At 44.8% G+C, this 23,915-nt stretch overlaps 1 protein-coding gene across 4 annotated transcripts in view; it reads right to left on the reverse strand.

The window, feature by feature from the left end:
• Positions 1–8,981, reverse strand: part of PTEN (phosphatase and tensin homolog) — a 283,802-nt gene extending 274,821 nt beyond the window's left edge. Inside the window, exon 1 of one of the 4 annotated variants that reach the window (XM_086921953.1) lies at positions 8,574–8,981. In XM_086921953.1, the coding sequence (XP_086778079.1) occupies positions 8,574–8,652 (79 nt within the window). In that variant the 5' untranslated portion in view covers positions 8,653–8,981. The remainder of the gene's footprint in view (positions 1–8,573) is intronic. The other 3 variants (XM_086921952.1, XM_086921955.1, XM_086921954.1) reach the window with 3 other exon arrangements.
• Positions 8,982–23,915: the final 14,934 nt, after the last annotated feature.

The following is a 23,915-nucleotide window of genomic DNA, read 5'->3' on the forward strand; positions in this document are numbered from 1 at the left end:
CCAGCATGCGCCCGCCGCATTTCCCCCCGCCCCCTTAGAACTGCGGCGGAATAGCCACCGCAGTGAAGCGGTTAATGTACAATTCCCCCAAAAACATAAAATGTGGTTGTGGTCACACATTACTGATTTTTTTTTACTGTATGCGATTATTAACAAAGATCGAGTTTTGAAAACAATTCATCTTTTTAAAAGATGAATAATATTAGAAACAACATTTTTTAATTCTCACTACAGTGTTTATTGGAGTACCTGGTTCTTAACTAGATCAAAACATTTAATAAGTACATCAATAGCAAAAAATAAACACAATTACAATAAAACATTACCCATGAACTAAAACATACTTAACATTGTACAGGAAATTTTCTTAAGTTAAAGCATGTTCTATATCCTCCATAGAGACAACTTAATTGCTCTTTTCCCTGTTTTGAATTTGATACAGATTAATAGAGACTGCAAATCACTCATCCTTAATTCTTATAACCATGCACAGGTAACAATTGACTTATGTTAAATTTGGCCCTATGCATAAGAGTGAACACATTTTACTATTGACTGTATATTTAGACATCCTTTTGCAGTACCCTTTTGAATCACTGTCAATAAGAAATTTCAAAACTAATAATGGGATACCCTTTCCTTAAATGGATTAAAAAAAAATGTTGAAGTAACGTTGAGCTTATATTCTCCAGCTGTTCAATATCTTTAGCTCTACTCTTCAAATTACAAAGAACCTAATATTAACGGAAAATTAGAATGAAGGACTAATATCGTAAATGATGCATTATTCAGGTTTTGTTGAACTTGATTACATTCCAAAATGATTTCCAGACCAGTATGTTATATTTCCGGCCTTTTTTGTTTGTTAAAATCCCGCTTTTTTTCCGCACAGAAAAAAGGGATTGCTGCACCCAGCTGCTAGTGATAAATGTGAGAGAATGATAGTTCCATGGACTTTTAAACTGTCAAAACGTTTAACTCTAGTGTAATTATATATAAATATTAAAATATGGTAGGGTGCGATGCAAACTCCACTAGGTGTGCAAGTTGTGAATCGAAGAAACTCAAAGAAAATGCCAAGATTATAACTTTAAATCATTTTGGAGACCAATGTACCCATCAATATTTTACTAACATAGGCAACATCGTACCATCTGCATTTCTTTTTTTACTAGTGTAAGAAACATACTACTATGACTACATATGAATAGGTGTTGAGTATGTTTATTGGTGAGATATTCTGTAATCCCCCGAAAAGAGCCACCAATGCTCTTAGCCATGTTAAGTATTATTATCAAACTTATATTTACTAATTGGTTAGTTACATGAAAATAACACATTACACTGAGTAAATCGTCACCATACCTCCAATCTCATCAATCTCATGACTCTTGCAAATTAAAGATATCAGTTTGTATGGCTGTATAATCAAATATTCTTAATTCTCTATTCTGCAATGAACACACTGTACATACTTAAATCTGCTCATTAATTTGATTAAAAACATGTGCGCAGCGTGCTCACATTTCTGCCTACCCAATGGTTGCGGTTTACTTTAATCATGCCAGGACATTGGTTAGGTAGCTCTATGGGGACGTGGCACAGGCCAAATATATAATGAGAAATCTCCCAAAATCAATTGAGCCTACTAAGGCAAGTTTCCCTTACACTTCTCCCAGCAAATAATCGCACCTCCTCTGGACTACCCTTTATAATTTATTCTGCAATGAGGTTTACTCTCTGCTACACAGCTTAGAGATGCTAGTCTGAGCTTCACTCAGTCAGCTGGTAGCAAACCATAGTATGCTTTTCAGGCCTTTAGCCTTAAAATAAACATGGGAAAATTATCCACAAAGTAACAATAGTTGCTACTTTATAAGGCCAAAAGAAAATAAAAATTCCCTTGTAAGCCAGCAAGAAGGGTTCAATAGAATAAGCAGCAGGCCCTTTAAGCCAAACATGAATTCCCAGTGGGCCATTCATGCCACAGACCTGGCAAAGAAAAATATATATTTATTAGGCATATACTTCCCTCTACGTATTTATTACTGAGGCATCAGTAGAAATCGATTATGTTAGCACATATTAAGATATCATTTCAGCTACTATTCAATATGTTGAACACTTTATTCTCGGAAGCCTTTCAGTTGTCAATGCAAGCTAACTGGGGTAAAATCCAAGAGTACACACAAAAAAATGCTAACTTTGAATTGACTATGTCCCACTATAGGATGGAATGAATTAGATTTGACCAAGTGTTTGCCTTATGAATTAGATTTGGCCATGTAACTTGAAGGACTTCTCGCAAAAAGTAGTTCATCTAAAAACAGTCCATCATTAATTGGCAAGAAGAGAAAGAGTAGTAATGGCCAACAAAATATTAACAGCAGAACTAGTGTCTGCAAAGTGTCACATTTTCAAAAACAAAATAGGCAAAGATGTCGTGAATGCAAATTCTTAACACTAAAAGAAGCAGTTCAACTGAATTCAATAGTCTCAGGGTTCATTACATTCGAGGTGAACGATTCAGAAAATGCTAGGGATTAATGTGGTCAACCCAACCGTTCAACTAAAATGATGTGTGTTATCCAGTATGAAAATCAGTACACACTTCATAGAGGAACAACACTTTTACAGGCCACAAACTCAACTGGCTATCACTTTAGAGTCTAGACCATTTGTCAATTTTATAAAGAGTTCATTCATATCCTCAGCCAATTTTACTCCCCCAAAATAAAAAGGACATGCTCAAAAAACCATGTTCATTATAGAGAGATCAGCTAGCAATACAATCCTGCTTTACACTGGCAAGAAACTGCTAGTCAGAAACATCATATAGACAAGGACTGGCAAAGCCAAATTTCTCTCCTTCACAAGTTGGTGTGAGGATTCTTTTTTTTATTGCAGACATATGCAACAAAGAGAATGGAGAAAACGAGATGTTTCCTAAACATGGCGACATATGCTTGAAAAAAAAATGTTAAAATACATAAACCAGCAGTATTGTTTTTAATAAAAACAGCACGAGGGTATCGCATAAGCCTGTGTACTTAGAAGAGGTATGGATACATTTTACTGTTACTGCACATCCAAAGAAAAATATGATTCTTACTGGCATCGAGAAAACCTAACTCCTTCAACTGCTGTCACCTAAAGACAGTATAAATGTACATGGATAAGTAAAAAAAAAAACAACAACAATGGAAGGGAAAAGCAAGTAAGATATTTAGCACACCAGCCTTGACACTTCAGTGCAGTTTAGTTCATTTAAGGTGGATGTACACATAGGATAAGGCAAAATGCCTTGCTCTGAGTCCAAAAAAGTCAATGGGTGAAGTGAACTGACCAGTAGCCAGGGGCACTGAAATTATGCTGCTGCAACGTTTATAATTTAATTATCAAGTTGCTGCATTTGCCACATCATCTGCAGGTTTTAACAAAAAAAATGTGTTTCTAGCTCAAGCGGGTCTGTTGCCCATTGCTGTGTTTGGGTGTTACAGTTACTAATGAGGTGCAACCAATGCTCAGTGTTAACAAATGTAATATGACAAAATAACACTATCACAAAATTTGTCGCATAATCAGCCTCATCTTGACACATAATTTAGCCAGCCATGCCCCATAATTTGGCCCTCCCCTGCCACAAAATTCCAGTGGCCGTGCCTGCAGACCATGCTGTAATGGGCAGCAGGACAATTTGAACAACAGCTGAACAGGACAATAGACGAATAACATTGAACCAAAGCCCCAACATGCATTTTATTAGTGAATTGTTTGATTAAACAAGGTTACCCGGAAAGCTAAGGCGGTTTCTAACCCAGTCTTAAAAATACACTGGCCCTTATTCTGCAACAGTGAAAAGATGAACCTTGCCAATAAAAATAGGTTTAGGCCACATTAAGAAAATCTCAGCCAAAGACCAAAGAGAGACAATATAATTGTAATTAAGAGTTCATATGTTTGCTCATGTTTACTAAGCTCTTGCACTAAAATGTCTTGCTTTTTGTAGTGTGCAGACAGCGAAAAATCTACCTGATATAACCACAATCCCAAATGGCACAAAAGATGCATAATGATACCAAACTAAAAATGTATTAACATTACAAACACCCCCGTCTTATCCAGTGACTAGATGCATGTAAACAGGACCCCCTGCAAACTGATAGGAATTCCTAGGGCAGGGCAATCATACATTTGAGGGTAAATCCCTAGGCAATCAAGCGGTCAGAATAACAATTAAAGACTCATGGTAGAAAAGGACATGATCTGAAAAAACTCAGTGTGAGAACCTAAGTACCATCTAAAACATGATTTGTATTCTCATTTTCTTAAAACATCTCATTATGAAAAACAACAACAATAGACATGAGCCATCCTAATTGTGGCAGAACACAAATGATATAACACATTAGACATAACAATCAAATTGATGACCTATATCACAATTATCTGGACATAATGCTGAAATCCTAACAATGAAAGGATGGCAACATAGTGGCTATATGATGAGAGACAATATAATTGTAATTAAGAGTTCATATGTTTGCTCATGCATACTAAGCTCTTGTAACCCAAATGTCTTGCTTTTTGTAGTGTGCAAACAGCGAAAAGTTTACCAGATATAACCACAATTCCAAAAGGCACAAAAAAGATACATAAATGATACCCAACTAAAAACGTAGTAACATTACAAACACCCCTGTCTTTTCCAGGGACTAGATCCACTCGCAGTAAACACCCACATTTCCCAGCATTGCAGTACAGCATTGGTTCACCTGTGCCTTGGAGTCACTCTCCCCCTTCATTAGCCAAAAAGCAATGAAGAAAAAGAAATGAAGCATGCTTTAGTCTTAACTCTTCTCCATAATCTTTAGTAAACCAAATAAAACAGTTCACATCGGTAATTGCGGATTTCATCTACAAATGCTAATTTCTAAGAGATAAACAGTAACGATATGTGTGAAAGTATAGTACTTCAAGCATGTACCTCTGTACAAATGTGCGCGTACACAACAGTGAAAACAAAAGGCGCAATAAAGAGAACAATTCTTTAGACTCGCAGGGCCGTCTAGAAAAAGAACAAGAAATCACATTTCCTCAATATTTGGTAACCTCAAAACACAGTTTAGCACTGACAACTGGTTAGTATAGAATACTAACAATAACACCATGGCCAAAATGTATTTAAGAGTAAGGAACATTTCTGAGAGGCAGAAGTCTGGTGTAGTTTCTTCCAGCAAAGGGACTTAAGATCCAAATCTTATGTGACAACACATTAAAGCGCGACCCTCATCCCTTATTAAATTCCGCAAGAAGCTGAAGACCTGGCTCTGCGTACACACGGGACCACACACTCGTCTAAGGACCTGGCTACCCTCTCGGGTGATTACTGCACTGTACAGGGCTTTAAGCGGGCCAGGTCTCACCGGGTCTGAGCACCAGCAGTTTTTTTAAGGGGGCCTCGAAACGGGTCTCTATCCGGCTCTGTTTTGAGCACTGGCAAAGGCGGTCCGTTTTTTTGTTTTCGGACTGCAATGACAACAGGCCCATCGATGTGCACGTGGTGAGCGTTGTAGGGGAAGGGAAATCCTTTAAAGAGAGTATTTTTTTTCTCTGGATTACGCTTCTTTTTGATTCTCAGGAGCAGCAAAATTGTCGTGGTGTCACCACCAGGGCTTTAAGTGGAAGTGTTTTCAATATTTTATACAAGCATATTTGCTGCCTATTTATCTTATGCAACTAGCAACCAGGGCACAAGTTGTAAAAAAAGAAGTGGGGGGGGACGCTGTTACTGGAAGTGACGTCACAACAGGAAGTGATGTCACGAAAAGTACCTCGCTCCTTGGCCCAGAGAGGCAAAGAGTGAAGTCCTGCTGTGTGGCAGGGGGGACTGCGTCCCCCCGGTAAAATAAGTGGGGGGGGGACGCTGTCCACCCGCATGGTACCCCGACTCAAGCCCTGCTAGCAACCACTGACAAAGCCAATAGTCCTGACTTGTAGGTATGATGTGACGTTGTATTATGTAGCTGGACGCAATGACAGGAACAGTAAAATAAAGTCGGGCGGCACACTTTGCTAAACACAGATTTTTAGCTTACGTGTTTTAAGGCACGCCCTTAAATACATTGACCACGAAACAACCCCCCCCCCCCCACCCACCCAATGTTTTCATCCCACTTAAAGCCCCGGCGCTATACAAATCAACATACCATATACAGACAAAATGCTCTAAAGATAGCTGGGGGCAAGAAAAAGAACATGTTCCTTAATAATATGTAGAAAGCCCATAGGCAAATACAACCAAGTTAAAGATCTTGGAACACCACATCTATAGTAACACAATAAGTAAGTCGTACATTTTGCCATTAATTTATTATCATGTTGTTGCATCACTACCAAAATCTTCAGAAAACTAAACCGGCTGTGCCAAACCAAACGCAGTCATAGGAAAAGAGGACAATAGACCGCGAACAAAACGATGGACTGAGCAGATTAAGCGTAAACGTAAAAGGGTTTATGGCACTTGCAGGGCAAAATGCCATTTTCGTCGTGCCCGAGCAAGCGAGTGTTGTAAAATATAGTCAATATAGGTACCAATTAGCTCAAAGTCAACACACCCACGAACACAGTATATAACATCCGTAACAAGCAATATATAGATATATATGTATATTCATTTTCGTAAATAAGACGCAAAGCAACAAATCGCGCTGCAAGCAAACAAATTACTACACAGATTAAGTTAATACAGCAACAGAAGGGTTGAACACAAGGCTACATCACCTGAGCGCATCTGATGACGAAAGGCGATGGGGGCTCCGGGGCACACCCACAGTCATCCCCCTCCTTGTTTCGAGTCAGCAGCACCTCACCCAAGCGAGAAACCGTATACCCCAAAACAAGTCGGCCTCAGGTATGTGAGCAGCACAGGGAAGCCTGCGCTCCAGAGGCAGAATGTAAAAGCTCAACGGAAACAGCACAAATCAATCAGTCCAAGCTGTGAGACTAATGCTGCGCACTCCCGTCAGAGATGCACGGGCACAGCGAGCACAGGCGTAGTAAGCCCGTCAGCGGCGAATGTAACGGGCACCCCTCCTCCACAGCTAGGCAAAGAGGAAGACAGCCAGCCACACGCACTGCACAGTCGAGCACAGATCTTGCGTGTACCATCTGCACAGCATGCGCTGGGCCTCGGCGGGGGATGGTGTGGAGCTCCTTTCCCCGCAGGGCTACGTAAATAGGTGGGGGCACACCAGATGGATTCCTGTAGGGCGACCCTGCCCGGCTCAGTCATGACGTCACACAAGAACATCTTCAGGCTTCACACATTTTGCACCTGGTACCTTCAGAGCTTGGCTTCATTGTAGATGGAGCGAACCACGAATGAGCACCAACAAAGGCAATGTGGCGCTCTCGTGCAAGACTTGACGCTACGGGCACCTCTGCGGCCTGTCACACCGACTAACCAATAGTGAAAGCGCCCACACTTCAGATGCACACTCAAAACACAAACACCTAGTATCGATAACCAAATATACGCCCCTGAAATATCAGTCGGAACTAAAAGCAGCTAGTTGTGTGTGTATGGGTACGTTCGCAACCTTCTCTCTCTTCTGTGAACCAAGAGGTCGAGGGCCTCACACCTTGTCACACCCCTTACCTGGGTCAAGACACCCGAGATACCACAAGCCGTAAAAGACTCCGTTGCTGCCAGGGATGTCTTGCCATCTGCTTTGATTCAAGGGACCACTCATCCAAAGATACAGGCTGCTGAATAGAGGAGGCTGTGGAGCACGCAATCCTACGAAACGATAACTTGGGGAGCATTTCATTTCTCGGCACAAGCAAGTGACTACCCCATTAAATAGCAAGGGCTGGGAATCACCCCATCCTGTGATATAAGGGACTGCTTAACATGCCACAAGGACAAACAAGGGGACAGCACCACCCTACTATACAAACGGTTGGGACATCCCATTGTACGATTTAAGAAGCCATAGATGATGTATATCCCATCGTACGATTTAAGAAGCCAAGGATGCATTCTAACTAGGGACCAGGGCGCATTGCATTCGATGATGCTAGGAACCAATGGTCAAGTTATCCTATGATACAAGGACCATTCAAGTCTACGTACAGAGGGCTGGGGGCCTCTCCGAGATCTAGGGGGCTGCAGGAGGACATCATCCGATTTTATACCATAAGTAGTGGGGGCGAACCTATGACAGCAACAACTATAAGGGGGGTGGGTTTTCCCCTCATTTGACAGGGGTGTCTACTCACTCTCAAGCTAAAGGGGGCGGGGGCTACGAGGGGGGGGGTCCTTTCCATTGTCACTACCTATTCACGACTAAAGTGTCTTTAGGGGTATCCCCATGTGATGTCAGGGGTCGTCGCCCCTCCCATGTAACCAGGGGCTGAAGGCGGGGCCTACCCTTCCGGTTTATCACGATACCTTGGTCTATAATCACGCACAATGCAGACTCTCAGGGGGCGCCTGCTCCACACCACCTCTTTCCTACCCTCCGGGTCCACGGCGTTGCACGGACGTGTCAGACTGGGGCACAGGATACAGGTAAGGTCCAGGTCGAATCCGTCCTCCTGGTACCGCCGCTTGTTGCGGCTGACTATCTCCTTGAGTTTGGCGGTCATGTCGGGGAAGGCTGGGAGAGAGAAGGCCGGGAGGGATAGGGGTGGGGGGTGGTGCTGCTGCCTTTTCTGCAGGGTGGCAGTGGGTGGGGAGCGGGGGCGGCCTCCTCCGCTCGGGGGGTGCAATCCTGGCCTCCCGCGCCGGGACCGCACCGCGCGTCCGGCCGCCCGCTCCACGCTCCCGGGTTGCGGCTCCGAGGGGGAACCCAGAGCCTCTCCCGGGCGCGCACGATCCGTGGCACCTTGTCCCGGGGGCTGAGAGCAGCTCTAATCTGAGTATAGAGGAAGGGGCCGCCTGACGTTCCACGTAACGTGTTGACGTCACACGTTCTATATGTGCGCATGTGCAAAGCTACCAGAGATGGTGGGAGTGCCGTGGTGTATGCAGAAGTCCAGATGTGTGCAATGGTAGTGGCAGCAGCGCACCGTTTACTCGTTTTGTTGGGCTATCACTTGCTCTATTCTGCTCGCTTTTTACTCTCTTTCCCTCGAGCGGCGTGGCCAGCACTTGCTCAAAAGCCTGCATTATAAAATGCTACCAAGTGGTCCAATGTATGTGACCAGTGTAGATAGCCCTGTACGTGTGAGAGTGCCACACGTGACATGGACCAACTTAAGCACCTATTACGAACGCATGCATTCTGAAAATTTAAGTATCAACAAGGGCTCAAGCCTCAGACTCCTGAGGCTTGAGCCGGGAGTACACTACGTTTCTCGCGCTGCATTTTTGTTTTAAAATGATTTTACCTTTGCTTACTTTACTGTTTTTAACGTATTACCTTTGCTCACTTTACTGTTTTGTTTTTAACTTACATGCAAAACGTGGGGAATTTGATCCGGGCATCTGGGAATTGCGGGAGGCTTACTGTGCACTGGGTGGTGGACAAGGCACTAGGCGGCAGCTTTTCTGGGGTGGCTGGAGCGTTTATGCCATCTTGGGGGGAGCGTAGGGTAGCAGGCGACCCTGATCGGTCAAATGCTGGCACAGCTGCCCCTGCGCAGAGGGTGCACCAAAGGCAAGCCCGTCTGCGCCTGTCCGGGCTGTTGGCAGTCGCCAGGACCCCTGCATCTTTTGACGGAAATTCAATCAGGTATTCTCGGGAAGAGCGCTTTGCTCTAACATCAAACTGCCCCTCGCTACCTTGGGCCTTTCAGGAGCGCCACTTTCTTTGTGGATTATGTGCATTTGAGCTGGGGCCTGTGGAACGGACTTTTTCTCCACCCGGCTATACAGACTATAAATTCCTCAGCTTGAATTGCCGCTCGTTGGTCAAACACCACGCTGAGATGTTTGATGTTTTAGTTGATGAGTTCCCTGACGCCCTCTTCCTTACAGAGACATGGCTCATGCAAGACTCTGTAGCAGAGCCTTGGCTGGCCCTCCCTCAAGGGTATGTATTGAAGACCATTAATAAAGAGGGGGCGGTATTGGGCTGGTCGCCAAGGAAGCCTATTCTTTTAGTCTGTGTAAGGAAAAGATTGCGGACTGTGAAAGTGTATTCTTCAAAATTAAGCTCAATCATAATTTTACATTATCTGGTCTTTTAATTTACAGGCCGCCAGGTCCGTCGAGTTTGTTTAGGGACGACTTATTGGGCAAAGTAGGTAGGTCCTCTGGCTGGGAAGGCGTCAAATTTCACCATCCTTGGAGACCTGAATCTTCAGCTAGAGAATGGGGGGAAAGCTGAGATTGCCAGTTTTCTGGCAGATCTAGAGGTTTTCCAGTTGCTACAGCATGTGCTCTAAGGCACCCATGTGGCGGGCCACCTGTTGGACCCCATCTTTTCCAACTTGAGTCCTCTTATAGTCCATCTGCCAATGCCACTAGCCGGGACTGATCATTTTATGGTGTCATTTGTTTTGCAGCTACAGGGCAAAGCCAACGTGATCTGTCCAGCCAAGGTCCTTAAACGTCCATGGCATAAGTTGGATCCGGATCTCTTTTCTGCTTCGCTTGTCAAGCATAGGCCTCAGCTTCCATTGGATGTAGATGCGGCTAATCTGTGTGTCCAGGAATGGCTGACGGCTGGTCTGGATAGTTGTATCCCGGCCAAATGGGGAGGCAAGGGGCGAGGACCCTCCAACCCGTGGTTCAATGAGTCACTCACACAGGCTAAGAAGGGCTGCAAGTGGCTAGAGCGTGCCTGGCGACGTTATGAGGTGTCTGCCAAATTAGAATATCGTATTACAAAGATCCTTCAATTATGGGATATGTCTCACAGATCAACCCTATACAATCAATGTATTAATTCACATAGAATAAAGAAAAGCAACAGCAATCATTACAAATTCAGGAGCAATTTATTGCTTACATCACTATCTCTATATAAGAAAATATATAGGTTGCCCAAAGCGAGCGTGCATTAGATAAAGAGTGTAAAGTGCTTGGTGAAAGGGATAGAAAAATAGAAAAACATACAGATATTTACAAGAGAATTTTTCAAAAATACATCAGTTGTCACAATCTGATTTTGTTTGTGTGGCCTGGTCTGTGTAATGAGTTCTATACACAATTCTCATTAATTGGAGACATTGCTTCCAAAGGTTATATTGCACCAGAGAATTGTGTGACACAATCCAGGTGATCAGAAAGAGCGTCGACGTTTCGACTCGTCTTAGTGCCTAAAGGTAAGTTGGACCGTGGCTGTGCGAGTCTTCATCAGGACTGGAAGAATTGGGCAACCGGGGGAATAGTGTGAGCCCTGAAATTGAAGTAAATATATACATCAGGCTGTTGCAATGGACTTGCGACCAATAATGATGTTGCAATCTACTCGGGCAAGAACAAATATGACTTACCCAATAGAAAAGGAAAACCAAGGGGATTTCTTCACTCGGAGTCCCAAGTGATACCAACAAACATAATAGGGTGGTCACTTGACGCTTTAATAATGGCGTATTGTCCCTCAATTGTTCAATGGGCATTCATTACATGTCACATGGGATAATAAATGACCACCGCTCTTTACCTTAATCCAGCGGCTGGAGATGTAAGAGTTATGTTATCTTCATGAAGCAGGCTTAATGTCTCTGCATGGACAGATTCCAATATTTACAGTTTGTCCTATAATCAAATAAGGGACTTTTTAATGATATATCATGTGACATGTAATGAATGCTCATTGAACAATTGAGGTACAATACGCCATTATTAAAGCGTCCTCTATTTGATTATAGGACGGTCAAATATTGAGAATTGCCTATGCAGAGACTGTAAGCCTGCCACAGGAAGATGATATAGTTCTACATCACCTGGACATAAGGTAATAACTAGTCCAGTTTTCATTAAAGCAACATCAATTATGATCTAATAGAGAGTGAGTCAAGTGACCACCCTATTATGTTTTTAGGTATCACTTGGGACTCCGAGTGAAGAAATCCCCTTGGTTTTCCTTTTCTATTGGGTAAGTCATATTTGTTCTTGCCCGAGTAGATTGCGACATCATTATTGGTCGCAAGTCCATTGCAACAGCCTGATGTATATATTTACTTCAATTTCAGGGCTCACACTATTCCCCCGGTTGCCCAATTCTTCCAGTCCTGATGAAGACTCGCACAGCCACGGTCCAACTTACCTTTAGACCCTTTTCCCTGGCGTGTCCTTGAGACGCGGGAACTTGCCTGACCGTCTGTGACCCCTGTGGACTGCTTGCCGCTCCCGCTGCGCGGGAGCCGCTTCACCTGTGGGGGGACCCACCAACGCGGAATCGAACTTGCCTGGCTGCCGAGGGAGAGCTACAACAGAGGAGGCTTCAGGGGTAAGCGCCGCAGGGACTCGCTATCCCAGGAGTCCCTGCACGACCACGAGTCATCGGTCAGCGCCCCCCTGCGTGCCCCGCCCCACCGGCAAACCGCTAAAAGTGAAGCGGGAACCAGCTTGCTTGTGACCCTTTTCCCTGGCGTATCCTTGAGACGCGGGAACTTGCCTGACCGTCTGTGACCCCTGTGGACTGCTCGCCGCTCCCGCTGCGCGGGAGCCGCTTCGCCTGTGGGGGGACCCACCAACGCGGAATCGAACTTGCCTGGCTGCCGAGGGAGAGCTACAACAGAGGAGGCTTCAGGGGTAAGCGCCGCAGGGACTCGCTATCCCAGGAGTCCCTGCACGACCACGAGTCATCGGTCAGCGCCCCCCTGCGTGCCCCGCCCCACCGGCAAACCGCTAAAAGTGAAGCGGGAACCAGCTTGCTTGTGACCCTTTTCCCTGGTGTATCCTTGAGACGCGGAACTTGCCTGACCGTCTGTGACCCCTGTGGACTGCTCGCCGCTCCCGCTGCGCGGGAGCCGCTTCGCCTGTGGGGGGACCCACCAACGCGGAATCGAACTAGCCTGGCTGCCGAGGGAGAGCTACAACAGAGGAGGCTTCAGGGGTAAGCGCCGCAGGGACTCGCTATCCCAGGAGTCCCTGCACGACCACGAGTCCTCGGTCAGCGCCCCCCTGCGTGCCCCGCCCCACTGGCAAACCGCTAAAAGTGAAGCGGGAACCAGCTTGCTTGTGACCCTTTTCCCTGGCGTATCCTTGAGACGCGGGAACTTGCCTGACCGTCTGTGACCCCTGTGGACTGCTCGCCGCTCCCGCTGCGCGGGAGCCGCTTCGCCTGTGGGGGGACCCACCAACGCGGAATCGAACTTGCCTGGCTGCCGAGGGAGAGCTACAACAGAGGAGGCTTCAGGGGTAAGCGCCGCAGGGACTCGCTATCCCAGGAGTCCCTGCACGACCACGAGTCATCGGTCAGCGCCCCCCTGCGTGCCCCGCCCCACCGGCAAACCGCTAAAAGTGAAGCGGGAACCAGCTTGCTTGTGACCCTTTTCCCTGGCGTATCCTTGAGACGCGGGAATTTGCCTGACCGTCTGTGACCCCTGTGGACTGCTCGCCGCTCCCGCTGCGCGGGAGGCGCTTCGCCTGTGGGGGGACCCACCAACGCGGAATCGAACTTGCCTGGCTGCCGAGGGAGAGCTATAACAGAGGAGGCTTCAGGGGTAAGCGCCGCAGGGACTCGCTATCCCAGGAGTCCCTGCACGAGCACGAGTCATCGGTCAGCGCCCCCCTGCGTGCCCCGCCCCCACCGCCACTCTACAAGATCAGAGGAGAGTCCGTCTTGCGGGACGCAAGCGGGACGCCGGGCGAAGCCCGGGCAAAGGGCGGGCCGTTTGTGGCCGTCCGGGGCCAGCAGGGGCCGGGACGGGCCACCCCCCTAACAACTAAGGTAAACTTATCAACTGTTGGCTGTGGATGCTATAAAATTATATTGTAATCACGTATGTCTTCATATTCGCCAATGACTACTCGTTCAGGTAGAAGCTCCAGACGAGGGGGGAACTCAACAATATGTACGATGGATAACTTTATCACCCGAGCAGTGTCTGTAGTAGAAAAGGACATTATCCTGGCAGAACGCAGACTATCACGGGAATACTTGGCACACAAACGCTCCTCTTTAGGACCACTAGTCCATGCTACATCCCCAGTTAACATTACTCCAGCTGAACCCTTATTATCTGTATCAACTGGTCTCTTGCAACCTTGTGTTGTTGACTTGAGACATGATAATGGCGCTTTTGAGATCGTTCCGGACCCTGCACCCACAGACAGAACCCAAGGCGGTACTGGTACAAACAATTGTCTGACCAACAAAACAGTTGATCCACCTACACTACCTGTAATTCTGGTGCATGATACACCCCCAGGGTCAGCCCTTACACTACCGTCGCCCAAAAAAAGTCGAGTTGCTGCTAAAAGGAAGAGAGTGGTTACCCCGAGAAAAGCTTACAGACTAAAAACACTCAAGAGAATTCGCAGGAACTACATGAATGGAGGCACCTCCTGTAAATCCGTAGAGCAAGAAGCTATAAACATGAGGCCAGAAATAAATAACTCTCAAGCGGGAGATGACCATAATGCTATACTTGGTCAAGTGCAGATTTTGGAATGTCCAAAGAGTTCACCTGCCAAGAACCCGTTGCTTGACCAGATGCAAGCACTCATGTCAACTCTGCTCTCACCAGTTTTCGAAAAATTAAAAGGGCTAACAGAGCGACTAGACAAATTTGAACAAACCTCATTGGACAATTTTTTCGCCTTAAAATCCTTGGTGAAATTACACTCCAAGATTGGTGGAGAGACTACAAGGGTGGAACCTAGCCCCACAGCTCCTAAACCAATACAACAATCCCGACGACCTAGGAGAGACAATGGGACTGAGCAGAATAGACTCAACAACGACTCAAGGGAAAGTCAATCTGAATCTGCCAAAGCACACAAATAATGGAGGCATCCAGCTGGCTGTTCCCCCGAAACCTGCACCACGAAAAGTAAACCTGGTCAATACAACTACTACCCCTCAAGCCCTGGTACCATCCAAGCCTGACGATGGGATTAAATCTACTACTTGTTCTACTAACTGTGGCTCGGACAATAATGCCAAAGTAACTGACCACAACAGAGACAAATCAGTATTGAAAAAGACCCCAAATGCACACCTTCCGCCGGGATGCCAACCGTACGTAGTTGTGCTTACCGGGGTCCCTCCCTTGAAACCTAACAAAAGGGAGTCTTATGATGAGCTGAAAAATAAGACGTTGTTTTGGCTTAAAGAAAATAGACCCTTGCCATACTCTGTTAATTGCCAGGTTATCCAAGTCCGAAGAATTAGCTGGTTGGGTACAAGGCAGAAGGACATAGCAGGGGATTGTATCCTGGTCAATTTCAAGGACCCCTCTGTTGCTCAACTTGTGTATAGCCAGAATCAACAAGGTGGTTATTTAGGAATTGGTACCTACGACCTTAGTTACTTTTATCCTATGCAGCGGCCCCAAGAGATTAGAGATTCATCTCGGTTAGGCCTGATGAATAACAGGTATTCTTTTTTTGACCCTCCAACCCCAGTAGGAAGAATGTTTCCAGGAACTATGGATGGGGATAAAAATTGGTCATGGTGGGGTAATTGACAAGAAGGAAAAAGTGGCACACATGGATCTTCGCCCTCCTTGTCTAATAGTTACAATGGGAACCCCTGTATAAAACCAATTGTAAATACTGGTGTAATGCTTCCTACATCTGATAACTCTGAAATCAAACAGGTCATAGCTCTGCCCATTAGCCCCTCCAAAGACCACCAAGGAGAGGTCTTAATGAATAGCGGCCATGCACTAACTATAGACAGGTTACTAGTGGTACTTAATGAGCCGCAGGATTTGAGACCTCCCCATGAGACCTCTGATGATCCCAACAAAGGGGTAATATTATCTATTCCTAGTGTAGGTAATAATTGCCCCAGCACTTCAGTACCATGTAAACCAAACCGTGATTTAAAAATCTTGTCATGGAACATAGCAGGGCTGTCTAGGAACTTATGTGATAGGAATTGGAGTTCCTTTTTGGAAGAGTATGATATTATTCTCCTACAAGAAACATGGGCAATTAACATGGTGCATAGACTCGGATACAAAGCATACCATTGCGGGGCCATTGCTTCTGTGAGAGGCAGACCATCAGGGGGCTTGTTAATTTGGATAAAAGTATGTTTGAATGTTACTGTATCACCCTGCAATATTGGTTCTAAAGACTTGCTTGGGGTGAAGATCACTACGAAGGATATTGGGGACATTTATTTGATAAACATCTATAATAGACCTAATCCACAAAAAAGGGAATCAGTGGTTGTGGAACAGTTAAGCATGTTTTTGAATACCCTGGAGCAGGACCCTAAAATAATTATAGGCGGGGACTTCAACTGCCAGTTCGAGCCTGTGTTGGGGTTAGAAAATTTATTAGAAAATGAGGATAGGGCCAACGATATACCTTGCCTAGACAGTGTAAAAGCAGTTAAAAGCTCGGTGGCAGTTATGCAGATATACGAGCTGACGGTATCTCACAATCTAAGAGCCTGTAATGGTAGATTGGACCCGGATAAGCCATCTAACTACACCTATAACAAAGGGAACTCAAAGTCACTTACTGATTTTGTATTGATCACCACTAATTTGTGGTATTTGCTGTTGACCTTTTCTGTTGTGAATAGACCAGAAAGCGATCACTTCCCCCTTCAGGTAGGGCTACTTCCAAATCCATTCCAATCATTAGACAGTGGAACGGAATCAAATAACGAGGTGGGTGAGGTTGAAGTTTCTAATAATAGGAAAGCCATAAAATGGCCGCATATTCTGGCAAAAGAGGATACACTCATAGGTATCTATAATATCTTCACAAATACTGTCTCCTCATACAATAAGTTGACTATGGGATCCCACGAAGTGCTTAAAATGCACTATCAACTAGTAGAAGAGCTAATCCCCCTTTTGAGTAAAACCTGTAACAACAGGGATAGTAATATTAAACGGCAATTGGAACTGGAGACACCGTGGTACAACAAACAGTGTCGTCTAGCCAAAGGTAATCTTATTAAAGCCGTAAAATCTAAAGACCAAAAGAAGGTAAAAGAGTGTAGAATTGAATATAATAACCTCCTCTCTAGAGCGAAAAAAGAGTGGGACGATTCAATCTGGGAAGACCTCTTAAATGCTGCCAGGAAGCATGATCAATGCACCTTTTGGAGCCTAATATCAAAAACCAATAAAACAGGGAGCTCCAATAGAGATTTCTTTCTAGATGGAAAAATTTGGTATGACCACTTCTCAAAACTATATGATGCAACTGAGATGCCCTCGGAGGACACTTGCATCGGATCCCGTCCTTCCCATTCTAATCTGGAAAAATTCACCACTGAAGAGACATTGTGTGCTATAAAGGCAGTTAAGGCAGGTAAGGCGCCAGGACCTGATAAATTACCAGGCGACCTATTCACTCACAACATTGAAGTATGGTGCCCCTACATAAACTTTTTGTGCAATTCCATCTTGCTCGGTACTCCGATCCCCGAATCATGGAAGGGGGCGGAAATAGTAACCATTTATAAAAAAGGAGACCGTTACAATCCTGGTAACTACAGACCTATAAGTTTAATAGATATATTACAAAAAATCTTTGCCAGACATATTTTAAACCGCCTTTTAGATTGGGTAGAGGAAACTAAAATCCTCTCAAAATATCAAGCAGGTTTTAGAATTAGGACAAGTGCTGTAGATCAGGTACATAGGTTCATGTGTATTTGTTGGAAGTATGTCCAAATAAAGAAGTGCAGTATATATGTAGCATTCATGGATCTACGCTCAGCGTTTGATCTCGTCCCCCGCTCACTGTTATGGAATACCTTAGGGCAAATGGGCGTCCCGGAAGAACTGCTGTCTAACCTCATAAAACTTCATACAGACAATTTTGCAAAAATAAGATGGGGAAGAAATGGTGAACTCACCCAAGCCATCCCAGTTAGACGGGGGGTACGACAAGGGTGCGTGCTGGCCCGACCCTTTTTTCTTTATTTGTAAATGATATCCCCCCTTTTCTGGCACAGTGTAACCATGATTCCCCTAAATTATGCAATGAGGCAATTACAGCGCTGCTTTTCGCAGACGACACCATTTTAATATCCCAAACTCCCAAAGGTTTACAAAACTTAATAAATCAATTTGATAGTTATTGTGAAAAGAAGGGGCTAGAAATTAATTTAAGTAAAACTAAATACATGGCCATTAACCCTCCAAAATCTTTTAAGAAAAATCTGGCCCTAAACAACACAAAACTTGAATACGTGGAATCATTTGATTACCTGGGCATCAGGTTCGATAGTAAATTGTCCTGGTTAAATCAGCTAGAAAAAAGTAGATTGATAATAAAACAGAACTCCCTCCCCATTTTAAAAATTCATGGAAGGAGTACTTCAAAAGCCATAACTCCTGCGATTGAAGTGTTTAAAGCTAAAGCACAATCTGCGGCCCTATATGGTGCCGAGATCTGGGGGCCTTATGCTAATCAAACATTCCATATTGTGGAGAATACGTTCTGCAGGCGGTTGTTAAGGCTACCAATACGAACACCTTCGTACCTGTTTTTCTAGATATAAACTTAAAACGTATAGACTATCTATGCTGGTTGAGGCCGCTGATTTACTGGGTAAGAATATGGTCCACCCCGGAACTCGCAGACTATAGAGCGGGATTGCTGGAAATCATGGAATTGGACACTTACAACTCAATCAAGTGGCTGAGACATATATCTGCATGGCTCACTAAATTGGGTCTCTCACACTTTTGGAAAAACCCAACATCCATGCAACCTAACTGTAAAGATCAGGTAAAATCTGCTTTCTGGTATTATATGAACACTAATATACATGATCATGTCACAGGTTCATTATCAATTAAGTTTTTGCAATTTAAGGATATCCCCATATTCGAGCAATTTATGGATGAAGTGGAACCACCCCTGGCTAAAACTTTGTATCTTCAATTTAGGTACGGGGTTCTTCAAATAAACGCCAATACTTCCCGGTGGGGAAATTCTAATCCTAATAAAAATGATACATTTTGCAAACTGTGTGACTTGAAGCAAAGGGAAGATGAGGCACATATCCTTTTTTTTTGTCCATTGTATAAAGTTCAACGTACAAAATGGATTAAACCCCTTTGTAAAAATTTGGGTATACGTTCATATAAAGAGGCGGAAAGATTACTTAGATCCTCGACTATTAGCCTGATAATTTTTGGAGTCAGTCGATTCCTTCTCAGTATCTGCTTGATAAGAAAAAAGTATGGTTTTAAAACATAGACACTAAGTTTTTTTAACTCTGGCTTTTAATTATTTATAAATTTTATACAACTGTTTTTAATATGAGGTCTGTAAATTCCCTTGAATGTAAAATGTAAATGTTTCTCTTATGAATTGCAAACAATCTAATGTGAATTGTAAATAATTGGATCCTGTATGGGGACTGTACATCCATTGCACTGTATTTTTCTAAATAGATGTAACTTTGTTTTTATGAATTATGTTAAATGTATTTTTATGCTGGCTTTATGGCAAAATGCCGAATAAAAGCTTTACAACCAACCATATAGAACTCATTACACAGACCAGGCCACACAAACAAAATCAGATTGTGACTGATGTATTTTTGACAAATTCTTTTGTAAATATCTGTATGTTTTTCTATCCCTTTCACCAAGCACTTTACACTCTTTATCTAATGCACGTTTGCTTTGGGCAACCTATATATGTTCTTATATAGAGATAGTGATGTAGGCAATAAATTGCTCCTGAATTTGTAATGATTGCTGTTGCTTTTCTTTATTCTATATGAATTAATACATTGATTGTATAGGGTTGATCTGTGAGACATATCCCATAATTGAAGGATCTTTGTAATATGCTTTTGATTTAATCAACTCTTGTGAAAATATTGGTTGAAGACCATTGTATTTGAATATTGTTAAAAACCCAGGTCTTTCGACTTTTTGGGTCACCCCATTTCTGATAATGGTTAAATTAGAACATCGGGCGGCCGTCAAGCAATATCATAAAGGTATTCAGAGAGCGCGGGCGGAGTTTGTGGCCAATAAAATCTTAGCCAGTTCAAACCCCGCAAGGACTATCTTCTCCCTGCTCAAAGTTATGAAGAATGCAGGGGCGGCCAGTGTCTCTCCTATTTCCTCCAACCATCAATGCGAAGCGCTTGCATTGCACTTTGTTAATAAAGTTGACCAAATCTATATGGGCTTACCTTCGATGGCCCCTCATTTGGTGGGGGAGACGCCTGAAGTGGCGGAGAATACGGGGGGTAACAGTTTGTTATCATTCCCGCTCCTGACACCTGGCGACTTTGAAGTTCTATGTTTAAAAACGAAATCAGGTTTACCAGCTGATGGCCTGTCCCTTGCCTTTTTTCGCCAGTTTAATTCTCTGATTTCTCCTGAGTGTTCAGAACTGGCCAATTTGTCGCTGAGGTCAGCCACAGTCCCTCGGGCATGGAAACATGCTAAAGTTATTCCATTACTAAAAAAATCTTCACTGGACACAGGGGAACCTGGTAATTATCGGCCAATCTCCCAGGCATAGCACTGAGTCTGTGCCAGTGCTTAATTTGTGCTGGTGCTTTCCGGTGCTTATTTATCAGGGCCGGGTCTAGATAACACCATGCCACTGTAACTCTAACAGTGCACGTCATATGTCAGGCAATGTGAAAGTGGGTAGACAGGAGACTACTACAGTAGTCAGTATCTAACATTAAATTACCTCAGGCAGGCTCGGACTCGGCGCGCGCAGACTCTCCAACTCGTTTTATTTATTCTAATTACGGTGGATGCGCATTTCAAAGTTGCGGTAGGTGGCGGGTGGCGGGCTGCAGCCCTTCAGTGTTGCTGTGATGGGCAGGCCCGTCAGGGAGACACTGATTGGTTAGGGGGCTGGATTTGGTTCTGCGAGGCAAAGGTTGTGCTATGAGGCAGGCAGCGTGCATGCAGATTATTTTCACGCACCGTCCCGCCAAGAGACATCAACTTTCTCGACCTCGAGTGCAGGCAGCAGCAGGCCTAGGCTGTCTATTGAATAAAGGTAGGCAGGCCGGCCGGCCGGCCAGTGCCCAGCTGCCCACCACCAGCAGCAGTAACTGTAAATGCAATGTTGCTTTTTTTGGTGGGGAGCGTGTTGGGTGGCGTGACACTGTCTGCGAAGGTCACCTGCGTGGTAGGCTAGTTCCGGCTCGGTGATTAAATCCAGGGTTTCAACTTTAAAGGCTCCGTACCCTCTCCTGCTGCTCTTCATTCAGCCTTCTCATGGGCAGACTACGTTACAGTTTCATAGTTTTCACCGCACCGTTTTGACACCGAACTCTCTCTGTTAGCACCATCTTGCACACATATCAGAGAGATTATCACTCTGCCAGCAACTGAATTCCCGGAATCTGTTCAGCAGGCTCCGACCCCTCTGCCACACATGCACATGCACCTTGGCTCGCGGGCACTCAGCGCCACCAGTTCCTCGCGGGGGCTGCTCACACGAAGTCCCATTTTATGATTAACCCAGGGTCTCTCCGAGCTCAGGTTGGGTTACAGAGAGGGCAAAAGGTGACAGAATGTAGTGGTGCCCCAGGCCTCACATTTAGGAAATTCTCCTTTGATAATTATACAGATTCAGTGGGGCCCTAGTTTATGATGTCTGAAAAAAAAGTGAAGCCAGTTTGTGTGATTTATTGAAGCTGGAAGAGACAGGCGAATATGGAAGGTAGTATTTAACTTAAAACCAGATGTAATGGTGTAAGATTGCACTGAAGAGATACATCAGTATTGGGACAGTTGTTTACCTGTGTAAAGTAATTGTTACAGCCAGGGTGTGACGAAGTAAGAAAATGTTTTTACCCTTTCAACTTTCTGTGGTAAAAACTTGAATTTGACCTTTGCCCGGTAGTGATGTATGTCTGTTAGTGCAGTGGTGGCACTAAATAACGTGTTATTGGCTATATTTATTTTCGGTTACAATGGCATACAAATAAGTGAAAACTGCATCTCACTCTAATCTGCACCTTATAAACAGTGACTAAATTGAGCCGGTGCTTTCCAGTGCTCTGCACCAGCACTTTTCAGGAGCACTAGTTAAGGACATATTCATATACAGGGGGAGATTGAGTGATTTGCCCAGAATCACAACGTGTTGAGCCACAGTCAAGACTCGAACCTGGTTCCCGTGGTCCGAAGTCACCAGCTCTGGCCTTTACGCCACGTCCTCACTCCACTTTCATGGTTAGTAGATGGTTTTGTTTTAGGTGGCGCTAACAAGAGAAATGGGCTGGTGCAAGCTTCCTCATGTTGAGAGCCCCAGCACTTCTTTTTTTACAAATTAAGCACTAGTCTGCGCTAATGGTTGTGTCTGAAGCCATTCGGGGCAGTTTGGATGTTGGGGACTCAGCGGCACTGGTCCTTTTGGACTTAAGTGCCGCATTTGACACCGTTTCCCATGACATACTCCTGAAACGCCTCCTGGAAGTTGGAATTGGAGACGTGGCCTTAGCCTGGATTCGGTCCTTTCTTAAGGATAGGTCCTTCCAGGTTTCAGTTCCTCCATTTAATTCCCAGGAGTTTGTCCTGCTGCAGGGGGTACCACAGGGCTCGGTCCTAAGTCCACGTTTGTTTAACCTGTATGTTAGACCTCTGGCGGAGGTGGCAATGGGCAGAGGGCTGTCTCTGGTGTCGTATGCGGACGACACCCAACTGGTGATTGCTTTCTCTAAGAAGTGCAACGCCAGTTTGGGGAAGTTCAAGGACGATCTCCTGGCCATCTCCGACTGGATAGCAGCGAATTGTTTGCAGCAAAACGCCAGCAAGTCGGATATATTGTTGTTCGGCAGGGGCCAGGAGCTTTGGTCTGTGTAGTGCTGGCCGGAACGTCTCAAACCCGCCCCACTCCTCAAGGAGGTTGTGAAGAACCTAGGTGTGTGGTTTGTTAATGGCCTGACCTTTGATAAACAAACTAAAGCCGTGGCCGGGGTTTTTTCACTCCCAAGGTGCGCCAGACCATTGTACAGGCGTCTATCTTGTCCAGATTGGACTCTCTTTACTTGGGTGCAAATAAGGCGAGTATCAAGCGGCTGCAGAGGGTTCAGAACGCAGTGGCCCGGCTTTTGGTTGCACTGCCTAGATCCTGCTCGGCGGCGTATGTGCGCCCTAAACTCCATTGGCTACCGGTTGAAAAGCGCATTGAGTTTAAGGTGTTATGTTTTTCTCATAAGAGCCTGACAAATCAGGCCCCAGCAGGGTTACTTCCTTTGCTGGCGCCCTATGTGCTGGGGCGTCTACTACGCTCCGCGGATCTCGCGCTGGCCCACGTTTCGCGAGTCTGGAAAGCGAGGGCCAGAGGTCACTCCTTTTGTTACCTGGCGGCGAAGCTTTGGAATTCACTTCCAGTCTTTATGAGAAGCACGATGATTCAGCTGGCCTTTCGTAAAGCCTTAAAGACCTGGCTTTTTCCTACATTGGTCGTCTAATTCTTGACCCTGCTCTCCTTGGTCTCCTGTCTCTTGGTTTCTGGTTGCGCTGGGACGCCTCGTTGCTGAGGTAGCCATGCGCTTTACAAATCCTAAATAAATAAATAAATATACTGGCAACCCAGAGCGTGGCCCAGGCAAGCATGATCAACAGCACCAATCATCTGATACAACATTCTATTGCAAGAGAATAAAACAAACGAACATTCTAATTGTTCTGTTTCTTAATTCCACAGAACAAGAACAATTCTATACAGGCAATAACACATAAACAGCATAGTGAAGAAACCCCAATACTACACATCTCCCTTCTTACAGAAACAAAAAAACAAAACTGAAAATAAAAGAGAAACTGGTGAAACTGTACACAATGATACACGATTTAAGAATCACATACGT

The sequence above is a fragment of the Lissotriton vulgaris genome, chromosome 5 (assembly GCF_964263255.1).
Source record: "Lissotriton vulgaris chromosome 5, aLisVul1.2, whole genome shotgun sequence".
Taxonomy (NCBI): Eukaryota; Metazoa; Chordata; class Amphibia; order Caudata; family Salamandridae; genus Lissotriton; species Lissotriton vulgaris.